This window comes from Manacus candei, unplaced genomic scaffold, assembly GCF_025592945.1.
Source record: "Manacus candei isolate 608988 ecotype Guabito, Panama unplaced genomic scaffold, ASM2559294v1 h1tg000185l, whole genome shotgun sequence".
Classification (NCBI taxonomy): Eukaryota; Metazoa; Chordata; class Aves; order Passeriformes; family Pipridae; genus Manacus; species Manacus candei.
The window spans coordinates 21,625-44,220 of record NW_026138233.1 but is presented as its reverse complement, the minus strand read 5'-3'; the positions used below and the strand labels follow the sequence as shown (position 1 = coordinate 44,220).

General features: G+C 57.2%; 1 protein-coding gene and 1 long non-coding RNA gene across 2 annotated transcripts; one reads left to right on the top strand and one right to left on the bottom strand.

The window, feature by feature from the left end:
* Window positions 1-1,600: 1,600 nt before the first annotated feature.
* Window positions 1,601-2,396, bottom strand: LOC127464018 (uncharacterized). The gene is made up of 3 exons (XR_007901113.1): window positions 2,330-2,396; window positions 2,193-2,231; window positions 1,601-1,838 (listed from the first exon to the last, which is right to left on the bottom strand). It is a non-coding gene; the product is annotated as an uncharacterized LOC127464018 (long non-coding RNA).
* A 641-nt stretch (window positions 2,397-3,037) lies between these two features.
* On the top strand, window positions 3,038-20,490 carry LOC127464007 (gastrula zinc finger protein XlCGF49.1-like). Its single transcript, XM_051774110.1, has 3 exons — window positions 3,038-3,150; window positions 3,603-3,684; window positions 17,434-20,490. Exons 2-3 carry the CDS (start codon window positions 3,633-3,635, stop codon window positions 18,186-18,188), a joined length of 807 nt encoding a protein of 268 aa, XP_051630070.1. The 5' UTR covers window positions 3,038-3,150; window positions 3,603-3,632; the 3' UTR covers window positions 18,189-20,490.
* The last annotated feature ends 2,106 nt before the right edge of the window (window positions 20,491-22,596 follow it).

Sequence of the window (22,596 nt, the reverse complement as noted above, 5' to 3'; positions counted from 1 at the left end):
AGCCGGGCGGCGCCGTTTTGGGGGGTTTGGGGCGCGCTGGGCTTGGCTGAGGGCGCAGTTGGGGCCCTTTTTTCGAGGCGTCTTCCCGGCGACTGATGAGTCATCAGCGCGGCGCGCTGGGATTGGGCGCGGGCGGCGTGGGCGCTTTGGGATTGGCTGAGGGCCGTTGGGGGCCCCCGCGGCAGCCCCGGGGCTGGGGGGTTCGGGAGGTCCGTGGGCTGCGGGGGAGGGGGGAGCTCAGGTGAACCCAAAAATGCCCAGCCAGGGCTCCCAAAGCTCAGGTCAACCCAAAACCGGCCACCCAAGGGCTCCCACAGATCAGGGGAACCTCAAACAGAGGATCAAGTTGTCCCGGAGCTCAGAGTTGCCCCAAACAAGAGGGAGATGGGGGGCTCAGGATGCCCAATCCCCCTTTTTTCCGGCATTTCTGGTTGTACTGGGTTTTAGTTAAACAAGATTACAACTTAGAAATTAAGAGACTTCAGGTGGAAGTGTGGAAAAGGAAAAGAAACAGCTTTTTATTAACAAAATCTGAATAAACAACAAATGGTGCAACCAAAAACTTTCAGAAGAAACCAAAGAAAGTCCCAAATCCCCAGGTGGGGGGGAGAAACTGTCCCGGCAGTTCAAAGCTCTGGCAGCCCCGTGTGCTCGCAGCCAGCAGTGAAGGAGTCCCTTTTCCCAGGGGCAGTCCCCAAAGCAGAACACCTCGCTCCCAGATGGGTCGGGCTCTCTCTCTCTCTCTCTCTCTCTCTCTCTCTCTCTCTCTCTCTCTCTCTCTCTCTCTCTCTCTCTCTCTCTCTCGGTCGCTCTCCACGAGGTGTCCCGGGAGGAAAAAACTTCCTCTCAGGAAAAGAGAACAAGGTGGCCAAAACCAGCTCCCGCTCTGTCCGGTCCCGGACAAACCCCAAAAGCCCCCGAACAAAGGACCCCCCGCCCTCCCCGCGGCCACCGCGGTGTCCCCGAGAGCCGCCCTCCCCCCACTGCCCCTGCCCAGCGCCTGCGGCTCCGCTCCAACCCACCCCATCCCGGGAGACACAGATGGCAATGGGGGGGACACTGGGAAACAATTCCAACACCTCTTTTCAAACCTCTGACACCTGCTTCCCAGACATTCCCAAAGAAGGGGCTTCCCGTGGCCTCGAGCCAGGGACCGACCTTTGGATTGAACCAACTCCTGGAGAGACACGTTCCCATCCCTGTCCCCATTCCCATTCCTGGGGTTCCCATCCCTGTCCCCATTCCCATTCCTGGGGTTCCCATCCCTGTCACCATTCCCACTCCTGGGGTTCCCATCCCTCTAACCCCCTCCCACTTCCTGCTGTGCCAACCTGCTCCCAGTGTCCCCGTTCCTGTCCCCACTATCCCTATCCTGGTCTCCCATGTCCCCATTCCCATACCCGGTGCCCCAGTTCCCATTCCTGCTGTCCCCAACCTGCTCCCAATGTCCCCATTCCCATTCCTGGAGTTCCCATTCCCATTCCTGCTGTCCCCAACCGGCTCCCAGTGTCCCCATCCCTGTCCCCAATGTCCCCATCCCAGTCCCCCCTGTCCCCATTCCTATTCCGGGTTCCCACAGAGGAACTGCCGGATGCCGAAGGAGGGAGCCAGGATTTATTGCCCAAAGCAGGAGATTTTCACACCCAAATTAAAGCCTCAGGAATAATTGTGGTCCTGGGTTTCACACGGGAAAAAACAGGAAGTTGATCCATGGGGAAGAGCCGCAGGGGGGCCGGGGTGGGTGGGAACAGCGGGATGAGCTTTGCCAGCAGCTCCTGCCTTTCTGCAGGGAGAGGGAAGGGGCGGATCCAGCTCCAGGATCGCTCAGGCCGTGATTCCTGCCGGGATGAGAGTGGGGAAAGGAGTCACCATGTCCCTGTTCCCATCCCATGGGATGGAGCTGGTTGTGGAGCCCAGGGAGAGCAGGAACTGCTCCGGAATCCCACCTGATCCTGCTCTGTCCATCCCACCCCAATCCCACTCCATCCATCCCACGCCAATCCCAGTCCAGAATCCAGCCCTGATCCCAGTCCACAATTCCACCTGATCCCACTCTGGAATCCTGCCCTGAGCTGGAATCCCCTTCCAATCCCACTCCAGCCATTAGGCCCCCATTCCCCTCTGGAATCCCGGCCTCCATCCTGGGATCCCTGCCCAGAGGATCTGGATCCACACCCGCTGCTGGGACTCACTGGTGGGCGCGGGGTCGTATCCATTCCCCTCCCTCTTCCCTATGGAAAGAAAGCGGGATCAGCACCCGTGGCACAGGATCCCCGGAATGCTGCCGGGCGGATCCGTGCCCCTTCCCGACCCCCATCCCGGGAGTTACCGGATCGGAGCTTCCAGACACCGACTCCCAGGAGGCCGATGATGATGATGATGGCAGCGATAACGGACACAGTGTCCTAGTTAGAACAGCTGGGACCGATTCCTCACTGGATGGGTGTAGCCCAAAAGTGTGGATTCTATGGCCTTCCATGCCATTTTCCCAGGAACTGTTGTCAGGAGAGGCCTGCGAGGTGGGGGGGATGTCCTGAGCACCCTCATAGCCTTTTATGGACTGAGCATCCTCATAGCCTTTTATGGACTGAGCATCCTCATAGCCTTTTATGGAATTCCCTGCTCTGAAAGAAAAACTAAGCATCCTTTTATGGAATTGCCCGCTGTGAGGGGAGGACTGGGCATTCCTGCCTGAACTGGAGAATATATAAACCTGGAGTTTCAGAACCTTTTTAGCACTCGTGGGATCCAGAGGAGGACTTCAGCTCACCACTCTCAACCAGCCTGAGACCACCCCCCTCAACTGGACTGCAATCCCCACTTTTGACCAGACTGCAACAGCTCTCCCACCAGCAGGTTTTTCCCTCTCCCTTTATTGGGACTTGTGGGGGCCCAAGGAAAACCACTTTGTTCATGTCCCAGGGTGCTGGGTTCTACATTTGGGTTTTGTGGATTAAAACCAATTGCTTGTCTGTATAATCAGACTTATTGAGCAGGGGGAGTCCAAGGGGGGCCCAAGGGGGGCCCAAGGGGGCTGGTCCAGGGGGGGAAGGGCTGCAGGGGGCGGATCCCGGAGGAGGAAACCCGCCAAAAGCGGCGGCCCAGCCGAGGGAGGAGCCGAGCGGGAGCACAAAGAAGAGCAGCCCAAAGGTCCCGGAGAGGGGGAAGGCCTTGGAGTGTGGAGAGGAGGGGGGGCCTTGAGGCGGGGTGGGAGCCGAGAGCACCAAGAGGTTTGCGAGGGTGGGAGCCGAGAGAGGAGGGCCGGCCGGCCCCGGGAGGCAGAGTGGGGAGAAGTGAGCCCTGGGACCCCCCTGGCAACACTCAAGGGGACCCCGGTGAGTGGGAACCCCCCGGAGCCGCGGGACCCCCGGCAGCCCGGAGAAGGGGGACCCCCAATGCAGGCAGAAGTGCCATCAGGCCAGACAGGGGGGACCCCCCTAACCCCAGAGAGCAGAGAGGAGGAACTCCTGGGAGGGGTTTTTGGGTTGAATGTTGTTGTTTTGGGGCTTTTATGGACACAAGATGCCCTGTGAGTCCTAGAGCTGGACATGGGCTGGAGGAACCCCCAAGGCAACGCGCTCACCCCTTGTTTTCCCCTCTAGCAGGATTTCTGCTTCCCAAAGCTTGGTCGGATGGAGGAGGAGGCTGCGAGGAAGAGGAAGATGCCGCGGGCCCCCCAGGCAGGTGAGGAGGAAGTCAGTGCCCCTTTGGGTCGGTCTTTTGTCTTTTGTGGCCGTCCTGCTGGGGCCGGAGTTGGGGGGATGTCCTTGGGCTTCCCTGTGGGCCGGAGGCAAATCCCCTGCGTGTCCTTGTTGCTTCCTGCCCCAGGCCCCGAGGTGAGGCCGGAGAGCGCGGAGGACAAATCCCCCCGGCAGAGCCTGGTGGGAGAGGCTGTTTTGAAGGGCTCCCCAGCGCAGGAAGGCAGCGGGGAGGAAAAGGGCCGGAGATGCCCCCGCAGGAGGGGCTCCAAAGCCATCCCAGGGGGCTGTGAGGAGGAAAGAGCCAGCGTGTGCCGGAAAGGCGGCCGGAGCTTGAGGCGGAGCTGCGAGCTGGTGGTCCCTGAGCAGCCTCCCAGCAGGGAGAAGCCCTTCAGGTGTTTGGAATGTGGGAAGAGCTTCAGGAAGAGATCTGACCTCCTGAGGCACCAACACACCCACACTGGGGAACAGCCCTACACATGTGAGGAGTGTGGGAAGAGCTTCAGTGACCGCTCCAACCTCCGCAAGCACTTTCGCATCCACACTGGGGAACAGCCTTACACCTGTGCGGAGTGCGGGAAGAGCTTCAATCAGAGCTCCAACCTCCGCAATCACCGTCGCATCCATAGTGGGGAAAGACCCTACACATGTGGGGAGTGTGGGAAGAGCTTCAGTGACAGCTCCACCCTCCGAACCCACCATCGCATCCACAGTGGGGAACAGCCCTACACGTGTGCGGAGTGTGGGAAGAGCTTCACTCAGAACTCCAACCTGCTCTGACACCAGATGATCCACAGTGGGGAAAGGCACTACATGTGTGAGGAATGTGGGAAGAGCTTCAATCAGAGCTCTGACCTGCTCCGACACCAGATGATCCACAGTGGGAAAGGCCCTACACGTGTGGGGAGTGTGGGAAGAGCTTCACTCGGAGCTCCCACCTGCTCCGACACCAGATGATCCACAGTGGGGAAGGCCCTACACGTGTGGGGAGTGTGGGAAGAGCTTCAGGGACAGCTCCAGCCTTTGCAAACACCGTTGCATCCACTCCAGGGAATGGTCCTACAAGTGCTTGGAATGTGGGAAGAGCTTCAGCACAAGCCCCAAGCTGCTCAGCCCCCAGCACATCCACACTGGGGAACAGCCCTACACGTGTAGGGAATGTGGGACAGCTGCACCCTCTACACCCACCGTCGCCTCCACATCAGGGAGAGGCCCTTCCACTGTGGGGAGTGTGGGAAGAGCTTCACGCAGAGCTCTTCCTTGACCTCCCACCCACGGACCCACCAGTAATGGAAGCCCCGAGTGCCCCGACTGCGGGAAGAGCTTCGGCCGCTGCTCCAACTCCATCAGCCATGGGAGGACCCGCGTTGGATGATCCACAGGGACCCCCGTTGGGCACAGACCTGGTGTGCTGGTTTTAAGGTAAAGCAGCAGGGGAAATGGCAGTGGTGACATCACGGGGACATTGGTGACATCACAGAGAGAGCGGTGACATCAAAGGGACATCGGTGACATCACAGGGACATTGGTGACATCACAGGGACAGCGGTGACATCACATGGACAGCAGTGACATCACAGAGAGAGCGGTGACATCACAGGGACAGTGGTGACATCATCGGGGGTTAATTTTGGTGTGAGAATCTCCTGCTTTGGGCAATAAATTCTGGCTCCTCCTCTGGCATCCGGCAGTTCTTCCCTGGGAACCAGGAATGGGAATGGAGACACCTGAAATGGGAATAGGGAAAACAGAGGTGGGATGGGAACACCTGGAATGGGAATGGGGACAATAGGAAGGGGAATGGAGACACCTGGAATGGGAATGAGAACACCAAGAACTGGGAATGGGGAAAACAGAAGTGGGATGGGAACATCAGGAATGGGAGGAGGGACAATAGGAATGGGAATGGGGACACCTAAAATGGGATGGAACATCTGGAGAGGGAATTGGACCATCTGGAATGGGAATGGGAACACCTGGAATGGGAATGAGAATACCTGGAATGGGAATGGGGACATTGGGAGCACACTGGGGACACTAGGAATGGGAATGGGGGCAGCAAGAATGGGAATGGGGACATGTGGAATGGGAATGGAGACACCTGGAATGGGATGGGAAACTCTGGAATGGGAATAGGAACACCTGGAATGGGAATGGGGACACCTGGAATGGGAATGGGGACATCAGGAATGGGAATGGGAACATTGGGAATCGGGATGGGAACATTGGGAGCAGGTTGGGGATACCAGGAATGGGAATGGGGACACCTGGAATTGGAATGGGGACACCTGGAATGGGAATGGAGATACCTGGATTGGGAATAGGGAAAACAGAGGTGGGATGGGAACACCTGGAATGGGAATGGGGACAATAGGAATGGGAATGGAGACACCTGGAATGGGAATGGGAACACCAAGAACTGGGAATGGGGAAAACAGAAGTGGGATGGGAACACCAGGAATGGGAGGAGGGACAATAGGAATGGGAATGGGGAGAATAGTACAGGAACATGTCCTGGGCCTAGAGGGGATAAATTAGAGAGACAGCAGGATCAGGGAGACATTGGAAGAGGAGGAATAGGCCGGGAGCCAGGGCTTTTTCCCAGCTTCAGGGAGCGGGTCAAGAACAATGGAAGAGAAGGAAGGTCAAGCTGAGGAAGATGAGTTGAAGCCCCAAGAGCCATGGAGGAAGAGTGGAAGTCCCCTCAGGATTGAGGGCCAAGAGAAGCACCGCCCCAAGCCCCGCCTGAGCTCCACCTATACTCCGCCTGTTATTAATATGCAGAGAGAGATGTTGGAATCACTGGAATATGCATTTAATCCCAGCTGAAGATTGTATAAAAATGCTGATTTTGTGTGAAGCCTTGGAGCAAGTTTGTCCAGCGCGAGCTGGCTTGCTCCCAACGTTGAATAAACAAATACCTGGCTGCTTAAAGATAAAAAATCTCTGAGCAGTTTCTCGGACCGATTTTTGGGATTCAGCGCCCAGTCAGTCCCAGGATGATCCCAGTCACTCCTGGTCTCTCCCAGTTGCTCCCAATATGATCCCAATCACCTCCTGCATGATCCCACTCACTCCTGGTATGATCCCAGTATGACCCCAGTGCCCTCAGTGTGGTCTCAGTTGCTCCCAGCATGGGCCAAGCTTCTCCCACTGTGATCCCAGTATGATCCCAGTTGTCCCCATCATGGTCCCAGTTGCTCCCAGTTGCCCCTAGCACAGATCCCGTCACTCCATGTATGATCCCAGTCCTCCCTCCTGACAGTCCCAGTCAATCCCAGTTGCTTCTATTGTAAATCCAGTCACTCAATTCCTTCCAGTTGCCCCCAGCCTGGTCCTAATTCCCCTTCATGTAGTCCCTGTCACTCCCAGTATGGTCCCAGTCACCCCCACCATGGTTGCAGACACTCCCAGTATATCCCAGTAGAACCCTCAGCATGCTCGTAGTCCTTCCCAGTCACTTCCAGATGCCCCAGTAACATTCCACTTTCCACCAGTATGATCCCAGTGACTCCAAGGCACTCCCACTATATCCTATGTGGCCTCCAGTTGCTCCCAGTAGGCCTCAGTGTGGTCCCAGTTGCTCCCAGTAGGATCCCTGTTGCCCCAGTTCTGGTCCTGGAGGGTCCCAGTGTGCTCAGATCCTGCTCCCGGGGGGTCCTGCTGGGTCCCAGTCCTGGTCCCGGTGTATCCTGGTGTCCCAGTCCATCCCAGTCTGTCCCAGTCCATCCCAGTCAGTCCCAATCCATCCCAGTCCATCCCAGTCTGTCCCAGTCCGTCCCAGTCCGTCCCAGTCCATCCCAGTCCATCCCAGTCCATCCCAGTCCCTTCCCAGCAGCCGCCGCCGTTTCCCGGGTCCTGCCCCCCCGCCCCCCCAAGATGCTGACGGGGGTCAGGGCTCCGTCTTTGGCTTCGTCTCCCTGGGCCTGCCTGGAATGAAGGGGCCGCTGGGACACTGCGGGACCTCCTGAAACCAAAGGAACCCTGGGAGAATTTGGATACTCCTGGAGTCAAGGCACAATTGGGACACTGCAGGGCCCCATGGAAAAAAAGGAACCTTGTGACACTGCGGAATTCATGGAATCCAGGGGCCTTTGTGACATGGGGGCCTCATGGAACCAAAGGAAGCCTGAGGTGTTTCCGAAGGTCATGGAATCAAGGGGCCACTGGGACACTGCAGGGCCTCTGGCAATTAAAGGAACACTGGGACACTGGGGCAGGACATCCCCCCTGCAATGGCCCCAAGACAATGCCCCATTTGCAAAGGGGTCAGTGCTGAGCTGAGAGGGGGCCGGGACAAGGCAGGAGATGTTGGACCCCAGACTGGTTTCACCCCAAATGAAGCCCCTGATGGTGAGGGAACCCCTGGAGTCCAAGGACTGTCAGTCCATGGGTTTCTACCAGAAAGGGCCAGTCCCCTTTCCCAGGGGCAGCTTCTTCCAACAGAACCCTTCTTGGGGGGTGTGTGTAGATTCCTGCCTTGGCTGGGGACCCCCCAAGGTCACTGCTGGAGGTTGAGAGCAGAGATCTCCCCACCAGCGCTGGTCTGGGGGAGTTCCATCCATCTCTAATTAAGAATTATTGCTTGTTTGCCACCTTTAGTAGAATTGCTTCGACAATTGCTTTAGTGTTGTGCCCTGTCCTATCTTATCCTGTACTACTGGTGGTTTTAGTGTTTCCACTGTTCACTAAATAATTCTGTTCTGTGTCGTCATTTGCAAAAATAAATAATTCATTTTCTATCAACAGATCTGATTTGCCATCATTAAAGCCTGGGGGACAAACGTGGTTCAGTCCCCCCTCTAGAATTGCTCTAAATTTCAGCTGTTGGCACAATGCAAGGCTGAGATTGGATCCAGCAGCCCCCAGGACTCCAGAGGAAGTTGGGAGCTCAGGGGGACCACCACCCTTTCCCAACCCTCCAGTGCCCAAAGACCCCCAAGGGACCGTCCATCCCTCCAGACCACCCCCCTTTTCCACCCCTCTCCCTGTTCCTCCCACTTTTCCATGGTCCCCTCAATCCCCAGCCACCCCAAGATCAGTTTTGGGGTCTCAACCCCCATTTTTCCCCCTCTCCCACCCCTCACACATCATTCCCCCAATCCCCACCCCCCTCATGCTCAGTTTGGGGGTCCCACCCTCCCCTTTTCCCCACTCTTCTGACCTCTCCCACTCCTTTCCCATCAGCCCCCAATCCTCATTCCCCCTCCCCCTCCACTTTTGGGGGGTCCCACTCCCCTCCCGCTCACTTTGGGGTCCCACCACCCCTTTTATCCCCTCTGACTCACTGATCCCCCCCTTCCCAACACCCCCTCTCACCCAAGAGCTCCTCACCTGCAGTGGGGAGGTTCCCAGTAACATCAGTGCCCATGAAAGTCCCAACCCAAAAAAGGGTTAGGTGGAGTCCTGGATGGACTCTGAGTGGGTTTGGAGGTCCCTTGGGGGCTGTGGGGTGGTTTAAGGGGGTCCCAGCACACTTTGGGATGTGTTGGATGCCGTGTTGGGGTGCAGATGTCCCCCCCAAGCTCCCCCAGAACAGGGTGACACAAGGGGGGGCACAGAGGGGTCCCCATTCCTGATCCATCCTGGAGCAACCACACTGGGGGCAACTGGGATTAGAGTGTGAGCAGCTGGGCCCCTGCTGGGCTCATACTGGGACCATCCTGGGAATGACTGCAATAACACTGGGAGTATGTGAGAGGGACTGCAACCATACTGGGGGTGACTGGGATCAAACTGGATTCATTGAATCCACTGGAAGTGTCTAGAAGTTACTGGGATCATACTGGGTGTGACTGGACTCATAGTGGGATCATACTGGGAGCAACTGGGACCATGCAGGGGCAAGTGGCCTCCTCCAGGCAGTGCCTCCCATTTCTCAGGAGAGAGTTAAAAAACCCCACACCCCTCCACAGCCTTTGGAGGCCCTTCAGCTTGGAATGTGGATCTGCTGGTTGGTTCTTTGGTGTGGGTCAATCACCCAAGGCAAAAACTCCCCTCCCCCGTTCAACATCCCCCCTTACAGCAATGCAGGGCAAAGAAAGATTCCCTGCCTGGGTTTTTTTGAACAAGTAAACCTGTGACAACCTCCCAGGCTGCTGAGCAGGGACAAGGAGGCAATGAGGGCCCAGGGCTGCAAGGGGCACTTGTCTCCTCATGGTGGGACCGTAAATGGGCAGAAAAGGAACCCCCAAGGCTCAATTTGGGAGCAATAGTGGGCAGCCATTCTCTGTTATCAGCCCCTCACCCATGGGAGGATCTTCCCCCCAACCATGAGTGTGCCCCGTTCTCCCCCAGGGCAGCTGAGATTTACTCACAATTTTACACATCCAGCAAATGTCTTACATATTCACTCCTTCCCTCAGAAAGATCACACCCATGGGAATTAGCTCAGAGAGGTCCTTCTGAAGTCCTTCCAAAGTCCTTATTTGGTCACTGGGGGCCTTCTGCTGGCCTCTTGGTGGTCTCTGGTGCTTGTTTGGAGCTTGAACTTTACTTGACCTTGTCTGTTGAGCAGAGTATTTACAGCTGGATACAGAGGGTCCTTGTTCAGCATCTCTTCTCCAAAACCTGGACACTTATGTGACAACCACCCCAACTGAAAAGCATTCAGAAACTTCCCGATTTTGTAACTCCCCTGCCAGAAACTTCCACTGTAAAGGCCCTGGAAAATTGCCGAGCAAGGGAGAATTCCTGCTCTCAGGAGAGACCCCGCCTGGTTTGACGGGAGGCCTGGGAAGGACCCCCCTGGCAGAAGCTTTCCCCCCAGGCTCTCCAAGCTCCCGGCTGTGGGCAAAGCCAGCCCATGGCCCAGCGGGGTGGGCTGGGGCTGCCCAGGGGCAGGAGACACGGGCCCCACGGAGCGAGGCCAGCGGAGCCCCAGTGGGCCGGGGCTGGAGCGCCCGAGGCCCGGGAGAGGCTGGAGAGCAGGTAGGGAGCCCGCAGGCCTGCCCGCTCCCAGCTGGCAAGGGCTGCAGGCAGAGAGGCAGCTCTGCAGGCCTGGAGCAGCACAGGGGCTCTCCAGCTCTGCCCTCGGCACAGGCCTCTCCCAATGCACCAGGCACAGACGGGCACCATTGCAAAGGGGAACCTTTTAGCCCCAGTTTCGGGGGGAATCACAGACTCAACCCAAGGAGCCACAGCCAAGAGTCTGGTGGCAGCAGGGGGCCCTTCCTGGAAATTAGAGACCTTTCCTAATCTTTCAGTGGGCCCACTTTGGATTCGTTGTTTCCATTAATCACAGAGGGGGTGTTAGGCCATAAATCACCTTTAGCCAGCACACAGCAAAAACTCCTCACAAGCTGCTTTGGAAAGAACACAGCTTGGGAAAAGCCCTAGAACTGTCAGTTTTGTGAGAGTTACCCTTGATAAGCTTCAGTGAACAAAGCCTGGGAGAGAAAGATGTGTTCTTGAACCTGATATCTGGAAACAAGGGCCTTCTGCAGAAAGCAGCAGGTAAGGAGGAAGATGAGCAAAGGCTCAGCATTTGTGGGGGAAAATCCCCACCTGAGAAAAAGGTGCTCAAAAGACCGAAAGCATGAACTAATTAGCATAAGCAACAAGAGAGTACTGAGCAAGAGTGGCTAAAATACTAATGAATGAAATGGAACAATGAAATGATGCCATTTGGACCGATAAACATTAATTGCTTCGTCAAAAAAGCGTAAATGGGTGCAAAAGTGCTGTACTGCTGTCTGTGTGAAGGCAGCATTGTTGTTGGCCACATGCACAGCCAGCAAAGAAAGTAATGCCTTGCTTTGTCACATTAAACCCACGGTGTTAGAGGGTTTGATTGATCCCAACAATGTCAGAGCATTTGGCAACACCCTCAGCACTCAGTCACTTGCACTGCCAGCATGGGGGCCAAATGCTCTCCTTGGAAAAAACATGGACTGCCATCATTTCCAGGAGCCCAGCTCCAAAATTTGGATAGCACTTCCCAAATTGGATATGTCTGGGGATTGCTGCCATGCCAAAAGGGCCAGGACAGAAAGCTGCTGCTGGCCTTTGCCTGCCCTGGGAAACCTTTCCTCTGCCCCCCAGCACTGGGGCTGGGTGCTGTCCTTCCCAAGGGAAGGGACTGTCATCCCCCCCGGGAGCCACCTCCAAACCTTGGATGCCACCTGCCAACCTGACTCTGTCAGGGATTGCTCCCACCCAAAAGGGGCCAGCACAGGAACCTGTTGCTGGCCTTTGCCTACCCTGGGCACCCTGTCACCTGCCCCTGAAACACTGGGACTGGGGGCTTTCCTTCCCAAGGGCAGTTAATGGCACCAACTTTCAGGAGCCCACCTCTGAGCTTTGGGCATCATCTCTGTCCTGCAAAAGGGGTGTTTCCTCAACCCTTTGTGTTCCCTTGGTCTGTCACATTCCCAAAAAGGCTGAGACCCTTGTTCCTGACCACTTTTAAAGAGGATTTGAAGCTTAAAGTCTTTTAGGAAACTAATCCAAAAGAGCCCCCCATTTCCAACAATGGCTTTCCTGCATTACTGGAGGGAGCAGTGAGAATTTTGGGATGAAGTCTTTACTCTGCTGCTGATGAGCTCAGAGTCGGTGTCTCCTGTGCTCTGGCCACAGGGCAGGGCCTCCCTCCCCTTTGGTCCCTGCCTCGTGGCCACCCCTGTGCCAGGGGATACTGTGCAGGCCACCTGGAAACAAACCCATTCCAGCCCAGCATTCCCCTGTGTGCCCACTGGAATGTGCACCAGACACACTGAGGGAAGAAACATTTCCAGAGGAGAAGACTTTGCTCTTCCTGCTGCAGCCACAAATGGGACAAATGAAACCCTCCAACTCTGTCTTTTTGCATCAGCCAGTCAGACACCACTTTCTTCTGGCCAGGGGGTGTGTGGGGGATAACTCCAGCCCTCCCTGCCCCCCCAGCCTTTTCACTTATTTATATGTGTTTAACAAAGAAAGAATTTAAAGGGCATCAGTTCTAAATTACATCATCCTCTTCAGTATTTAGCATTCTGTCCTCTATTGGTTATTGACTTCTCACTTCTCACCCTAATTAGTCCCCATTTTTCAGGCTTTTTATTATCCTTTTTCCAGGTAGGGAGTTTCCAACACCTATTGTATGGTCTTTGTTAACCTCTTCTTTATCTTCTAGTTCCTGCACAATGTCCTTGTGGTCTGTAAATTCTGCATTCCTTGTGTCCAGTTTCAGCAATCCACCTCTCTCCCCAGGCTTTGTTCACTGAAGCAGATCAGGGCTAGTTTAGCAAAACTCAGAGTTGCAATAATTTTCCCAAGCCTGTTCCCACAAGAGCAGGTGATGACAAACTTTGCCAAGTGCTGGCCAATAGTGACTTAAGACTAACCCACTGTTTAGGATGAATATTCTGGTTATGATTCACTAAAGCAATTAACTAAGAAGTTAATGAACACCATTCATTTAAAAGAATCAGGAAATGATCTCGTTCCCAGCAGCAGCACCGAGTGCCCGGAGCCGATGTGTGCAAGTGCTGGGCTGGAGCAGAGACGTGCTGGAGGGGCAGATGGCAATGGGACAGCACAGAAAGGGGAAACGCTTCCCCCCAGGCCAGGGAAAGGCTGGGTTGGTCTCTGCAGCCCTGGCAGGAGAGGCCTTTGCTGTCAGGGGGGTCTCTGCAGCCCCTGAGGGGCTGTGCTGGAGGAGAAGCTGATCTCAAGGCAGGACAGAGACGCTGAAAATGTCTTTGGGTGGGCACATCCCGTGATTCAGGAACACTGACAGTCATCCCACAGAGCCTTGGTTGAATCATCAGGTGGGTGATGAAGGGACAGAAGGGCCTGCAAAGCCTGGGAGCAGGTCCCCCATTCCATTGCAAGTGGGAACACCCTGGGATCTTCTGGCAGGGCAGCAGGGCTGGGCACAGGCAAGCCAGGAGATGCTGGAGGCTGTGGCAGACAGCTCTGGGCCCCAGACAATCCCTGGGCTGCCCAGGGCTGCTCTCTTGCTGCCAGACAAGGGGGTCTGGCTGGGCAGGGGAAGGCTGAGGGAGCCAGGGCTGCAGGGAGCAGGGAATGGTGGAGCTGCAGGACAAGGAGCAGAAGGGCCCTGCAGGGCTGCAGCAGAGCTGATTGCAGGGAGCTGCCTTCAGGGCAGGGATTCTGCCCCTGGGCTCTGCCCTGCTGAGGCCACACCTCGAGTGCTGTGCCCAGTTCTGGGCCCCTCACTTTGGGGAAGGTGTTGAGGTGCTGGAGCGTGTCTGGAGAAGGGCACTGGGGCTGCTGAAGGCTCTGGAGCACAAGTGCTGTGAGGAGCAGCTGAGGGAGCTGGGCTTGCTGAGCCTGGGCAGAAGGAGGCTCAGGGGGGACCTTCTCACTCTCTACAACTCCCTGACAGGAGGGGGGACCCGGGGGGGTCGGTCTCTTCTCCCAGGCAACCAGCAGTGGGACAAGAGGGCACAGCCTAAAGCTGCACCAGGGGAGGTTTAGGTCAGACAGGAGGCTCAAGTTCTTCCCAGAAGGGGTGACTGGGTGTTGGAATGGGCTGCCCAGGGAGGGGGTGGAGTCACCGTCCCTGGAGGTGTTTCAGAAAAGACTGGATGTGGCTCTCAGGGCCATGGTCTAGTTGACAGGGTGGGGTTGGGTCATGGCTTGGACTCCATGATCTCAGAGGTCTTTTCCCACCTCGTTGATTCTGTGATTCTGGAATGGCCCCTTGGTTCCATGAGGTTTTGCAGTGTCACAGTGGCCCTTTGATTCCATGAGGTTCCACAGGGTCACAAAGGCCACTGGATTCCATGAGGGTACCAAAGGTCTCAGGGCTCGTTTGATTCCATGAGGCCCCACATGTCACACTGGCAACTTTGTTCCATGAGGCACCACAGTGACCTCTGGGTTCCTTTAATTCCATGAGGTCCCGCAGTGTCACGATGGTCCCTTGATCCCATGGGGTTCCGCAGTGTCCCAGGGTTCCTTTGGCTCCATAAGGCTGATCTCGGGCTCTGAGACAGAACTGAACCAGCAGTGGTTGTCCAGAATGTGCCCTAGAAAATATCTGTGTAACCAACTGCAATGGAGAGAAACCAGCCAAGGAAAGGAAAGAAACAATGAAGGGAGGAACTCGTGGTTCACAGAAGCAGCAAAGCAGGCAAAGGTGGGGTGTTAGAGAATCCCAGAATGAAAGAATGTGCGGGTTGGAAGGGACCCCAGAGGGATCATCAAGTCCAACCCTCAGCCCTGCCCAGGCCCATCCCCAAGAGTCACAGCCTGTGCCCCAGAGGATCATCCAAACTGTCCTGGAGCTCTGTCAGCCTTGGTGCTGTGCCCACTGCCCTGGGGAGCCTGTTCAGTGCCAACCACCCTGGGGGGGAAGAACCTCTTTCTAACATCCAACCTGAGCCTGCCCTGACACAACTCCAGGCCATTCCCTGGGGGCTGTCCCTGGTCCCCCCAGAGCAGAGCTCAGGGCCTGCCCCTCCTCTGCCCCTCCTGAGGAAGTTGGAACTGCCATGAGGTCTCCCCTCAGTCTCCTCTTGTGCAGCTGAACACCCCAAGTGCCCTGAGCTGCTCCTCCTAAGGCTTCCCCTGCAGAGCCTTCCCCATCCTGGTGGCCTCCTTTGGACACTCTCGACTGGCTCCATCTCTTCCTTCCATTGTGTCCCCCCCGAGTGCCCCACTATTGAGGTGAGGCCGCCCCAGGGCAGAGCAGAGCGGGACAATCCCCTCCCCGGCCCGGCCATGCTGGGCCTGATGCCCCCAGGACAGGGTTGTCCCTCCTGGCTGCCAGGGCACTGCTGACTCCTGGCCAAGTGGGCACCCCCAGGACCCCCAGGGCCCTTTCCCAGCACTGCTCTCCAGCCTCTCATTCCCACTCTGTCCCCACATCTGGGGTTGCCCATCCCAGGGGCAGAATCCGGCACTGCCCCTTCTTGAACTTCCGTGGCTCTGCCGCCAACCCATCCCGCCACCGCCCCAAAACACCCACCGGGGACCCCCAAAATCCCCCTAAGGGGCATTTGCGGCTCAGCTTTGGAGTCCTGTAAGATCCAAACATTCTCCCCCTACACCCCCCCCTTCCAAAAAAGAAACAAACACCAAAACCCCCACCAAGATATTTGGGACAAACTCCCCCTTCCCGATCCCCCGCGAGATGGGGCGGGGGGGACGATCCTGTTGCTGTTCCCGCTCCGCCTTTCTCCCTGCCCTTCCTGCCGCCCCTCCTTCTCCTGCTGCATCGCTGCGGCCGCGGGCGGAGCTCTGGGGTGAGCGGGGGAGGGGGACGAGCCGATGGGAAAGGGGGGAAAGGGAGGGAAACGGGGGGTAGGACCCCCAAAGGGAGCGCGGGGGGCGGTGGGTGAGCCCCAAAGGGAGCTGGGGGGAGCCGGGGTTTGGGGGGCCGGTGGGCAAGGGGTGGGCGAGGGGAGCTAAGGGGAGGTGGGAGAGCGGGCAAGGGGTTCCCTTGGGGGTCCCTTGGTGTCCCCATGCGTTGATCTGTGGAGAGGGGGGCCCTGGAGAGGGGACACCCCCGGGCTCGCTGTGCCGAGCCGGCGGTCGGGGCCGTGCTGTTGGTTGCCGATCCCGGCCGGCTGAGCCAAGAGCCCGGCCACGTGTGCGGGGCCCGATCCGCTCCCTGCTCTCGTTGCCCCGGGGCAGCCTCTGGTGTCCCCCCGGCTGTGGGGGCGTTTTGTTGGCTCGGGCACAGGCGGCCCTTGTGCGGGGCTGTGTGCCGGGGGGCTGCTGGGGGTCCCCGGGGGGTGTTTTGGGGCGGTGTCGGGGTGGGTTGTGGGCAGAGCCCCGTGGGTGGTCGGGGGGCTGCGGGTCCCCCCCTTGTTGGGGGTTGGTGTTGGTGGGTGAGGCCCCGGCGGCTCCATTGTGAGGCCGGTGTGGGCGGGGGGGGCTGGTCCGGGGGAGCCGGAGGGAGCCGAGGCAGCGGGTTTGGGGAGCCCTCGGGAGAGCCAGGGGTGGGGGGAGGAAGGGCGGGAGCCCCGGAGTGTGGAGAGCGGAGCGGGGCGATGGCGGAGCTGGGGGACCCCCGGCAGGCTGGAGGGGGGAGCAGGGAGAGGGAGGAGCCCCGGGAGGCTGCAAGGGGGGTCCCGGAGAAGGGGCAGCCTGGGCAGTGGGGACCCCTGGGATCCCCGGGCCAAGAAAGTGGAGAAGGCGGAGAGGGGGAATGTCTGGGAACCCGGCCCCCTGAAGCAGAGAGTGAGGGGAGAAGGGACCCCTGGGACCCCCAAAAGCCCCGGCATCCCTAAGCGGGACCCCCAGCAGCCCAGAGAGGGGAGACCCCCAGAAGGTAAAGGTGCAGAGACCAGAGAGGGGGAACTTCTGGGAGTGTTTTTTTGAGCTGAATGTTTATATTTTGGAGTATTTTTTTTGCTGACTCTTGATCTTTTGCAAATTTGTGGGGAGTTTTGGGATTTTTTTTTCCCAGATGTTGGTGTTTTCTGTTTTTCTGGTCTAAATCTTGATGTTTTGGGGGTTTTTATGGACACAAGATGCCTGGTGAGTCCTAGAGCTGGACTTGGGCAGGAGGAACCCCCAAGGTAACGCGCTCACCCCTTGTTTTTCCCTCCCCAGCAGGATTTCTGCTTCCCAAAGCTTGGGCGGATGGAGGAGGAGGCTGCGAGGAAGAGGAAGATGCCTTGGGCCCCCCAGGCAGGTGAGGAGGAAGTCAGTGCCCCTTTGGGTGGGTCTTTTGTCTTTTGTGGCCGTCCTGCCGGGGCCGGAGTTGGGGGGATGTCCTTGGGCTTCCCTGTGGGCCGGAGGCAAATCCCCTGCGTGTCCTTGTTGGTTCCTGCCCCAGGCCCCGAGGTGAGGCCGGAGAGCGCGGAGGACAAATCCCCCCGGCAGAGCCTGGTGGGAGAGGCCGTTTTGAAGGGCTCCCCGGCGCAGGAAGGCAGCGGGGAGGAAAAGGGCCGGAGATGCCCCCGCAGGAGGGGCTCCAAAGCCAGCCCAGGGGGCTGTGAGGAGGAAAGAGCCAGCGTGTGCCGGGAAGGCGGCCGGAGCTTGAGGCGGAGCTGCGAGCTGGTGGTCCCTGAGCAGCCTCCCAGCAGGGAGAAACCCTTCAGATGCTTGGAATGTAGAAAGAGCTTCAACACAAGCACCACCCTCCTCATCCACCAGCACATCCACAGTGGGGAACGGCCCTACACGTGTGGAGAGTGTGGGAAGAGCTTCAGGAACAGCTCCAACCTTCGAACCCACTGTCGCATCCACAGTGGGGAACGGCCCTACACGTGCTTGGAATGTGGGAAGAGCTTCACCCTGAGCTCCACCCTCCGCAACCACCAGCACGTCCACACCAGGGACAGGCCCTACAAGTGCCTGGAATGTGGGAAGAGCTTCAGGGACAGCTCCACTCTCCTCACCCACCTGCACATCCACACTGGAGAACGGCCCTACACATGTGGGGAATGTGGGAAGACCTTCAGGAGCAGGTCCGCCCTCTGCAACCACCGTCGCATCCACAGCAGGGAGAGGCCCCACAGGTGTGGGGAGTGTGGGAAGAGCTTCACCCAGAGGGCTGCCTTGAGCAGACACCAACGGACCCACCGGTAAGAGAAGCCCCGAGTGCCCCGACTGCGGGAAGAGCTTCGGCCGCTGCTCCAACTCCATCAGCCATGGGAGGACCCGCGTTGGATGATCCACAGGGACCCCCGTTGGGCACAGACCTGGTGACCCACCTTCCAGGTGACCCCTGTTTAGCAGAGACCTGGTGCTGGAAGAGAGTTGAAACCTGGAAGAAGAATAAGGACTGGCACATCTGATGAGGAAGAGAAGACTCCAGTTCCCGGATAACATGAAGGTCATGATGGTCTCCCCAAAGAAAAACCCTGAGAGACACCTGATGTAAAAGGTTTTGACTTCTGTTATTTGTCTGTCAAGAAAGAACAGATGCCTGTCACGCTACCCCAAATTTAGTTTTGTGACTAAAGTAACTTAAAACACCACCCAATCTTGAAAAACTAGTATAAAAAGAAGTCAAGGCTAAGGAGAAATGGAAAGAAGATTTGCATTGAAAGTTCTGGATGGGCCGAGGGGCTGATCCTGCCTTCCCTTCCACTTTCAGGTGGCTCATGGGGTGAGAAATTTAAAGTTCTGCTTGCTGATTCCTTGCTTTTACAGAACTAGAGTTTGCTTTTGCTTCCCAGTGTTTTAGTAGATTGCTGGTTTGGTTTAGAGTTTGTGCTTTGGTTGCTTTGTGGTGTTCTTGCTGTGTTTGAAGTGTGTTTTTGTAGCCAGAGCCTCTCAGCGAGGCCTACGAGCTTTTCTGAGCTGGTCAGGGTTTGTGTTGATCCAGAGTGTTATTGCGTGAGCTGCTGCAGGGATTCCTTTGTAAAGGTGCTGCCAGTTTGTGGGCAGTGGAATAAGTGGTGGGAGATTGTGCTGAGGGAGTTTCCCTGTCCCTGGGAAGTGGCAGTGCCCGAAAAGGGTGATGGAATCCCCTGCCCTTGGGAATGTGTTTGGGGCAGAGTTGGTGCGGGAACAGCCGAGAGCCCAGACTGGACTGATATGGTTTGGGCTTCCCTGGGGCACTAAGAGGCAAATAGACCTTTGAAGAGTGGGGTAAATGTGCCCTGACCCTCTGTTTTCCGTGCCCCCCCCTGTGTTGAACCCCCCCTTAAAGGGGTGGTCGAGGTACATCCTTAAATGCCATCATTAAAGCCTGGGGGACAAACGTGGTTCAGTCACCCCTCTAGAATTGCTCTAAATTTCAACTGTTGGCACAATGCAAGGCTGAGATTGGATCCAGCAGCCCCCAGCACCCAGAGGAAGTTGGGAGCTCAGGGGGACCACCCCCCTTTCCCAACCCCCAGTGCTCAAAGACCCCCATGGGACCGTCCATCCCTCCAGACCACCCCCCCTTTTCCACCCCTCTCCCTGTTCCTCCCCTCAATCCACAGCCACCCCAAGATCAGTTTTGGGGTCCCAACCCCCACTTTTCCCCCCTCTCCCACCCCTTACACATCATCCCCCAATTCCCAGCCCCCTCATGCTCAGTTTGGGGGTCCCACCCTCCCCTTTTCCCCACTCTTCTGACCTCTCCCACCCCTTTCCCATCATCCCCCAACCCTCCCTCCTCCTCCACTTTTGGGGGGTCCCACTCCTGTCTCATTCAGTGTGGGGGTCCCACCACCCCTTTTCTCTCCTTTTCCCACCCACCCCCCTCTTCCCACCCCCCACTCACCCCAGAGCTCCTCTCCCGAAGCTGGGGGGGCTCCCAGTAACACCAGAGCCCATAAAAGTCCCCCCAACAATGGGGTTAGGTGGGGTCCTGGGTGGGATTTGATTCGTTTGGGGGTTCCTTGGGGAGCTGTGAGCGTTTTAGGGGTGTCCCAGCACCTTTTGGGGTGTGCTGGGTGCCGTGTTGAAGGGCAGGTGCCCTCCCAAAGCCCTCTAAAATCAGGGCAGGGTTTGGGGGGTCCCGGCTGGGCCCGAGGCCACGGGGAGGGGCTGCGGCCGCCGGCGGCTCAGGAGCTCTGTGGGGAGAGAAAAGGGGGTGAGAGCGGGGTGGGGGGGACAGGGGGGACACCGGGATACACCGAGACCTGGACTGGAGCCAGCGGGACCAGAACTGGGGCAACTGGGATCATACTGGGAGCAACTGGGAGCATGTTGGGGGCAACTGGGATATACTGGGAATGTTTGGGAGTGAGTGGAACCATAATAGGGGTGAATGGGAGCAACTGGAACCACGCTGGGGGCAACTGGGATCATCCTGGGAGCAGCTGGGCCCCTGCTGGGCTCATACTGGGATCAGACTGGGATCTTAAAGGGAGAGACTGGGTCAATCCTAGAGACAACTTAGAGTAACTGGGATCACACTGGGAGAAACTGGGAGCATGTTGGGGGCAACTGGGATATACTGGGAGTGAGTGGAACCATAGGAGGGGCGAATGGGAGTGACTGGAACCACTCTGGGGGCAACTGGGATCATAGTGGGAGCAACTGGGCCCCTGCTGGGCTCATGCTGGGATCTTACAGGGAGCAACTGGGTCAATCCTAGGGGCAACTGGTACCATGCTGGGGAATACTGGAATCATACTGGGATCACAGTGGGAGCAGCTTGGCCCATGCTGGGGCCACCACAGTGAGGGTGACTGAGGTTATACTGGGAGTGACTGGGAGCATTCTGAGGGCAGTTGGGACCATGTTGGCAGAACTGGGATATACTGGGAGCAAGTAGGATCATGTTGGAGGTGACTGGGATCATAGTGGGAGCATACTAGGAGTGACTGGGAGCATGCTGAGGTCAACAGAGATCATACTGGGAGTGACTGGAACCATAGTAGGGGTGAATGGGAGTAACTGGAACAATGCTGGGGGCAACTGGGATCAGAGTGGGAGCAGCTGGGCCCCTGCTGGGCTTATATTGGGATCATACTGGGACTGACAGGGATCATCCTGGGAGTGACTGCAATGATACTGGGGATGACTGGGATCAAACTGGATTCATACTGGAAGTGTCTGCAGGTTACTGGGATCATACTGGTAGCAACTGTGATTGTACTGGGATCATACTGGGATAAGACTAGGATCATACTGGGAGCAACTGGTTCTATGCTAAGGGAACTGGGAACTACTTGGATCCCACTGGAGGAACTGAGAGCAACTGGGACCATGCTGGGCACAACTGGGATATACTGGGAGCAAGTGGGATCACTCTGGAGGTTACTGGGATCATAGTGGGAGTGACTGGGACCACACTGGGGGTGACTGGGAGTGGCTGTGAGCAACTGGGATCATGCTGGAAGCTACTGGGAGCAATTGGGAGTGAGTGGGACCACACTGGGGGCAACTGGGATATACTGAGAGAGACCAGGAGTGACTGGGATCACACTGGGACTGACTGGGAGTGTACTGGGAGTGACTGGGAGCATGCTGAGGTCGACTGGGATAGACTGGGAGAGACTGGCAGTGCCAGGGATCATACTGGGAACTACTGGAATCATAGTGGGGTGACTGGGAGCAAGTGGAACCCTGCTGGGGGCAAATGGCTTTATACTGGGAGTGCCAGGGCATGTCTGGGTTCATCCTGGGTGTGAGTGCCACCATCTGGGGTGTCACTGGGATCATACTGGAGTCATACTGGGTGGGACTGGAACTCTAGTGGGGTGACTGGGAGCAACTGGGACTATGCAGGGGGTAACTTGGATCGTAGTAGGAGAGACTGGGATCATACTGGTAATGACTGGGAGCATGCTGGAGACAACTGGCATATACTGGGAGTGGCTGGGAGTGACAGGAATCATTCTGGGAGCAACTGGAACCACACTGGAGGCAACTGGGATCATACTGGGAGTGACTGCAATAATAGTGGGAGTATGTGAGAGGGACTGCAGCCATACTGGGGATGACTGGGATCAAACTGGATTTGTACTGGGAGTGTCTGGAAGTTCCTGGGATCATACCAGGGGTGACTGGACTCATACTGGGATCATACTGGGAGCAACTGGAACCACACTGGGGGCAACTGGGATCCTATTGGGAGTGACTGGGATCACTGTGGGAGTGACCAGGACCATACTGGAACCATCCTGGGAGTGACTGTCAGTGAGGGGCACCATGCTGAGACTAACTGGAACTACATAGAGGGGAACTGGGAGCAACTGGGATCATGCTGGAAGCAAGTGGGAGTAACTGGGAGTGCCAGGGTGCATGCTGGAGGCAACTGACATAGACTGGGAGTGACTGGGAGTGACTGGGATCATCCTGATGGGAACTGGAAGCATCCTGGGGCAAGTGGAAGTAACTGGGTATGACTGTGAGCATGCTGAGGGCAACTGGGATATACTGGGAGAGTCTGCAACCATTGTGGGGGTGACTGGGAGCACACTGGGAGTGACTTGGACCATATGGGGGGCAACTGGGAGTGACTGGGACCATGATGAGGGAAGACTGGGATCACACTTGGATTGACTGAATCTGTGCTGGAGGCAACTGGGACCATGCTGGGGACAACTGG

Excerpts from the sequence above, each read along its gene's own strand:
- LOC127464007 (XM_051774110.1), top strand. The coding sequence starts at position 3,633 with ATGGAGGAGGAGGCTGCGAGGAAGAGGAAGATGCCGCGGGCCCCCCAG. Across the intron at positions 3,685-17,433 it reads GCCGCGGGCCCCCCAGGCAG|GCCCCGAGGTGAGGCCGGAG; the intron begins GTGAGGAGGAAG and ends TTCCTGCCCCAG.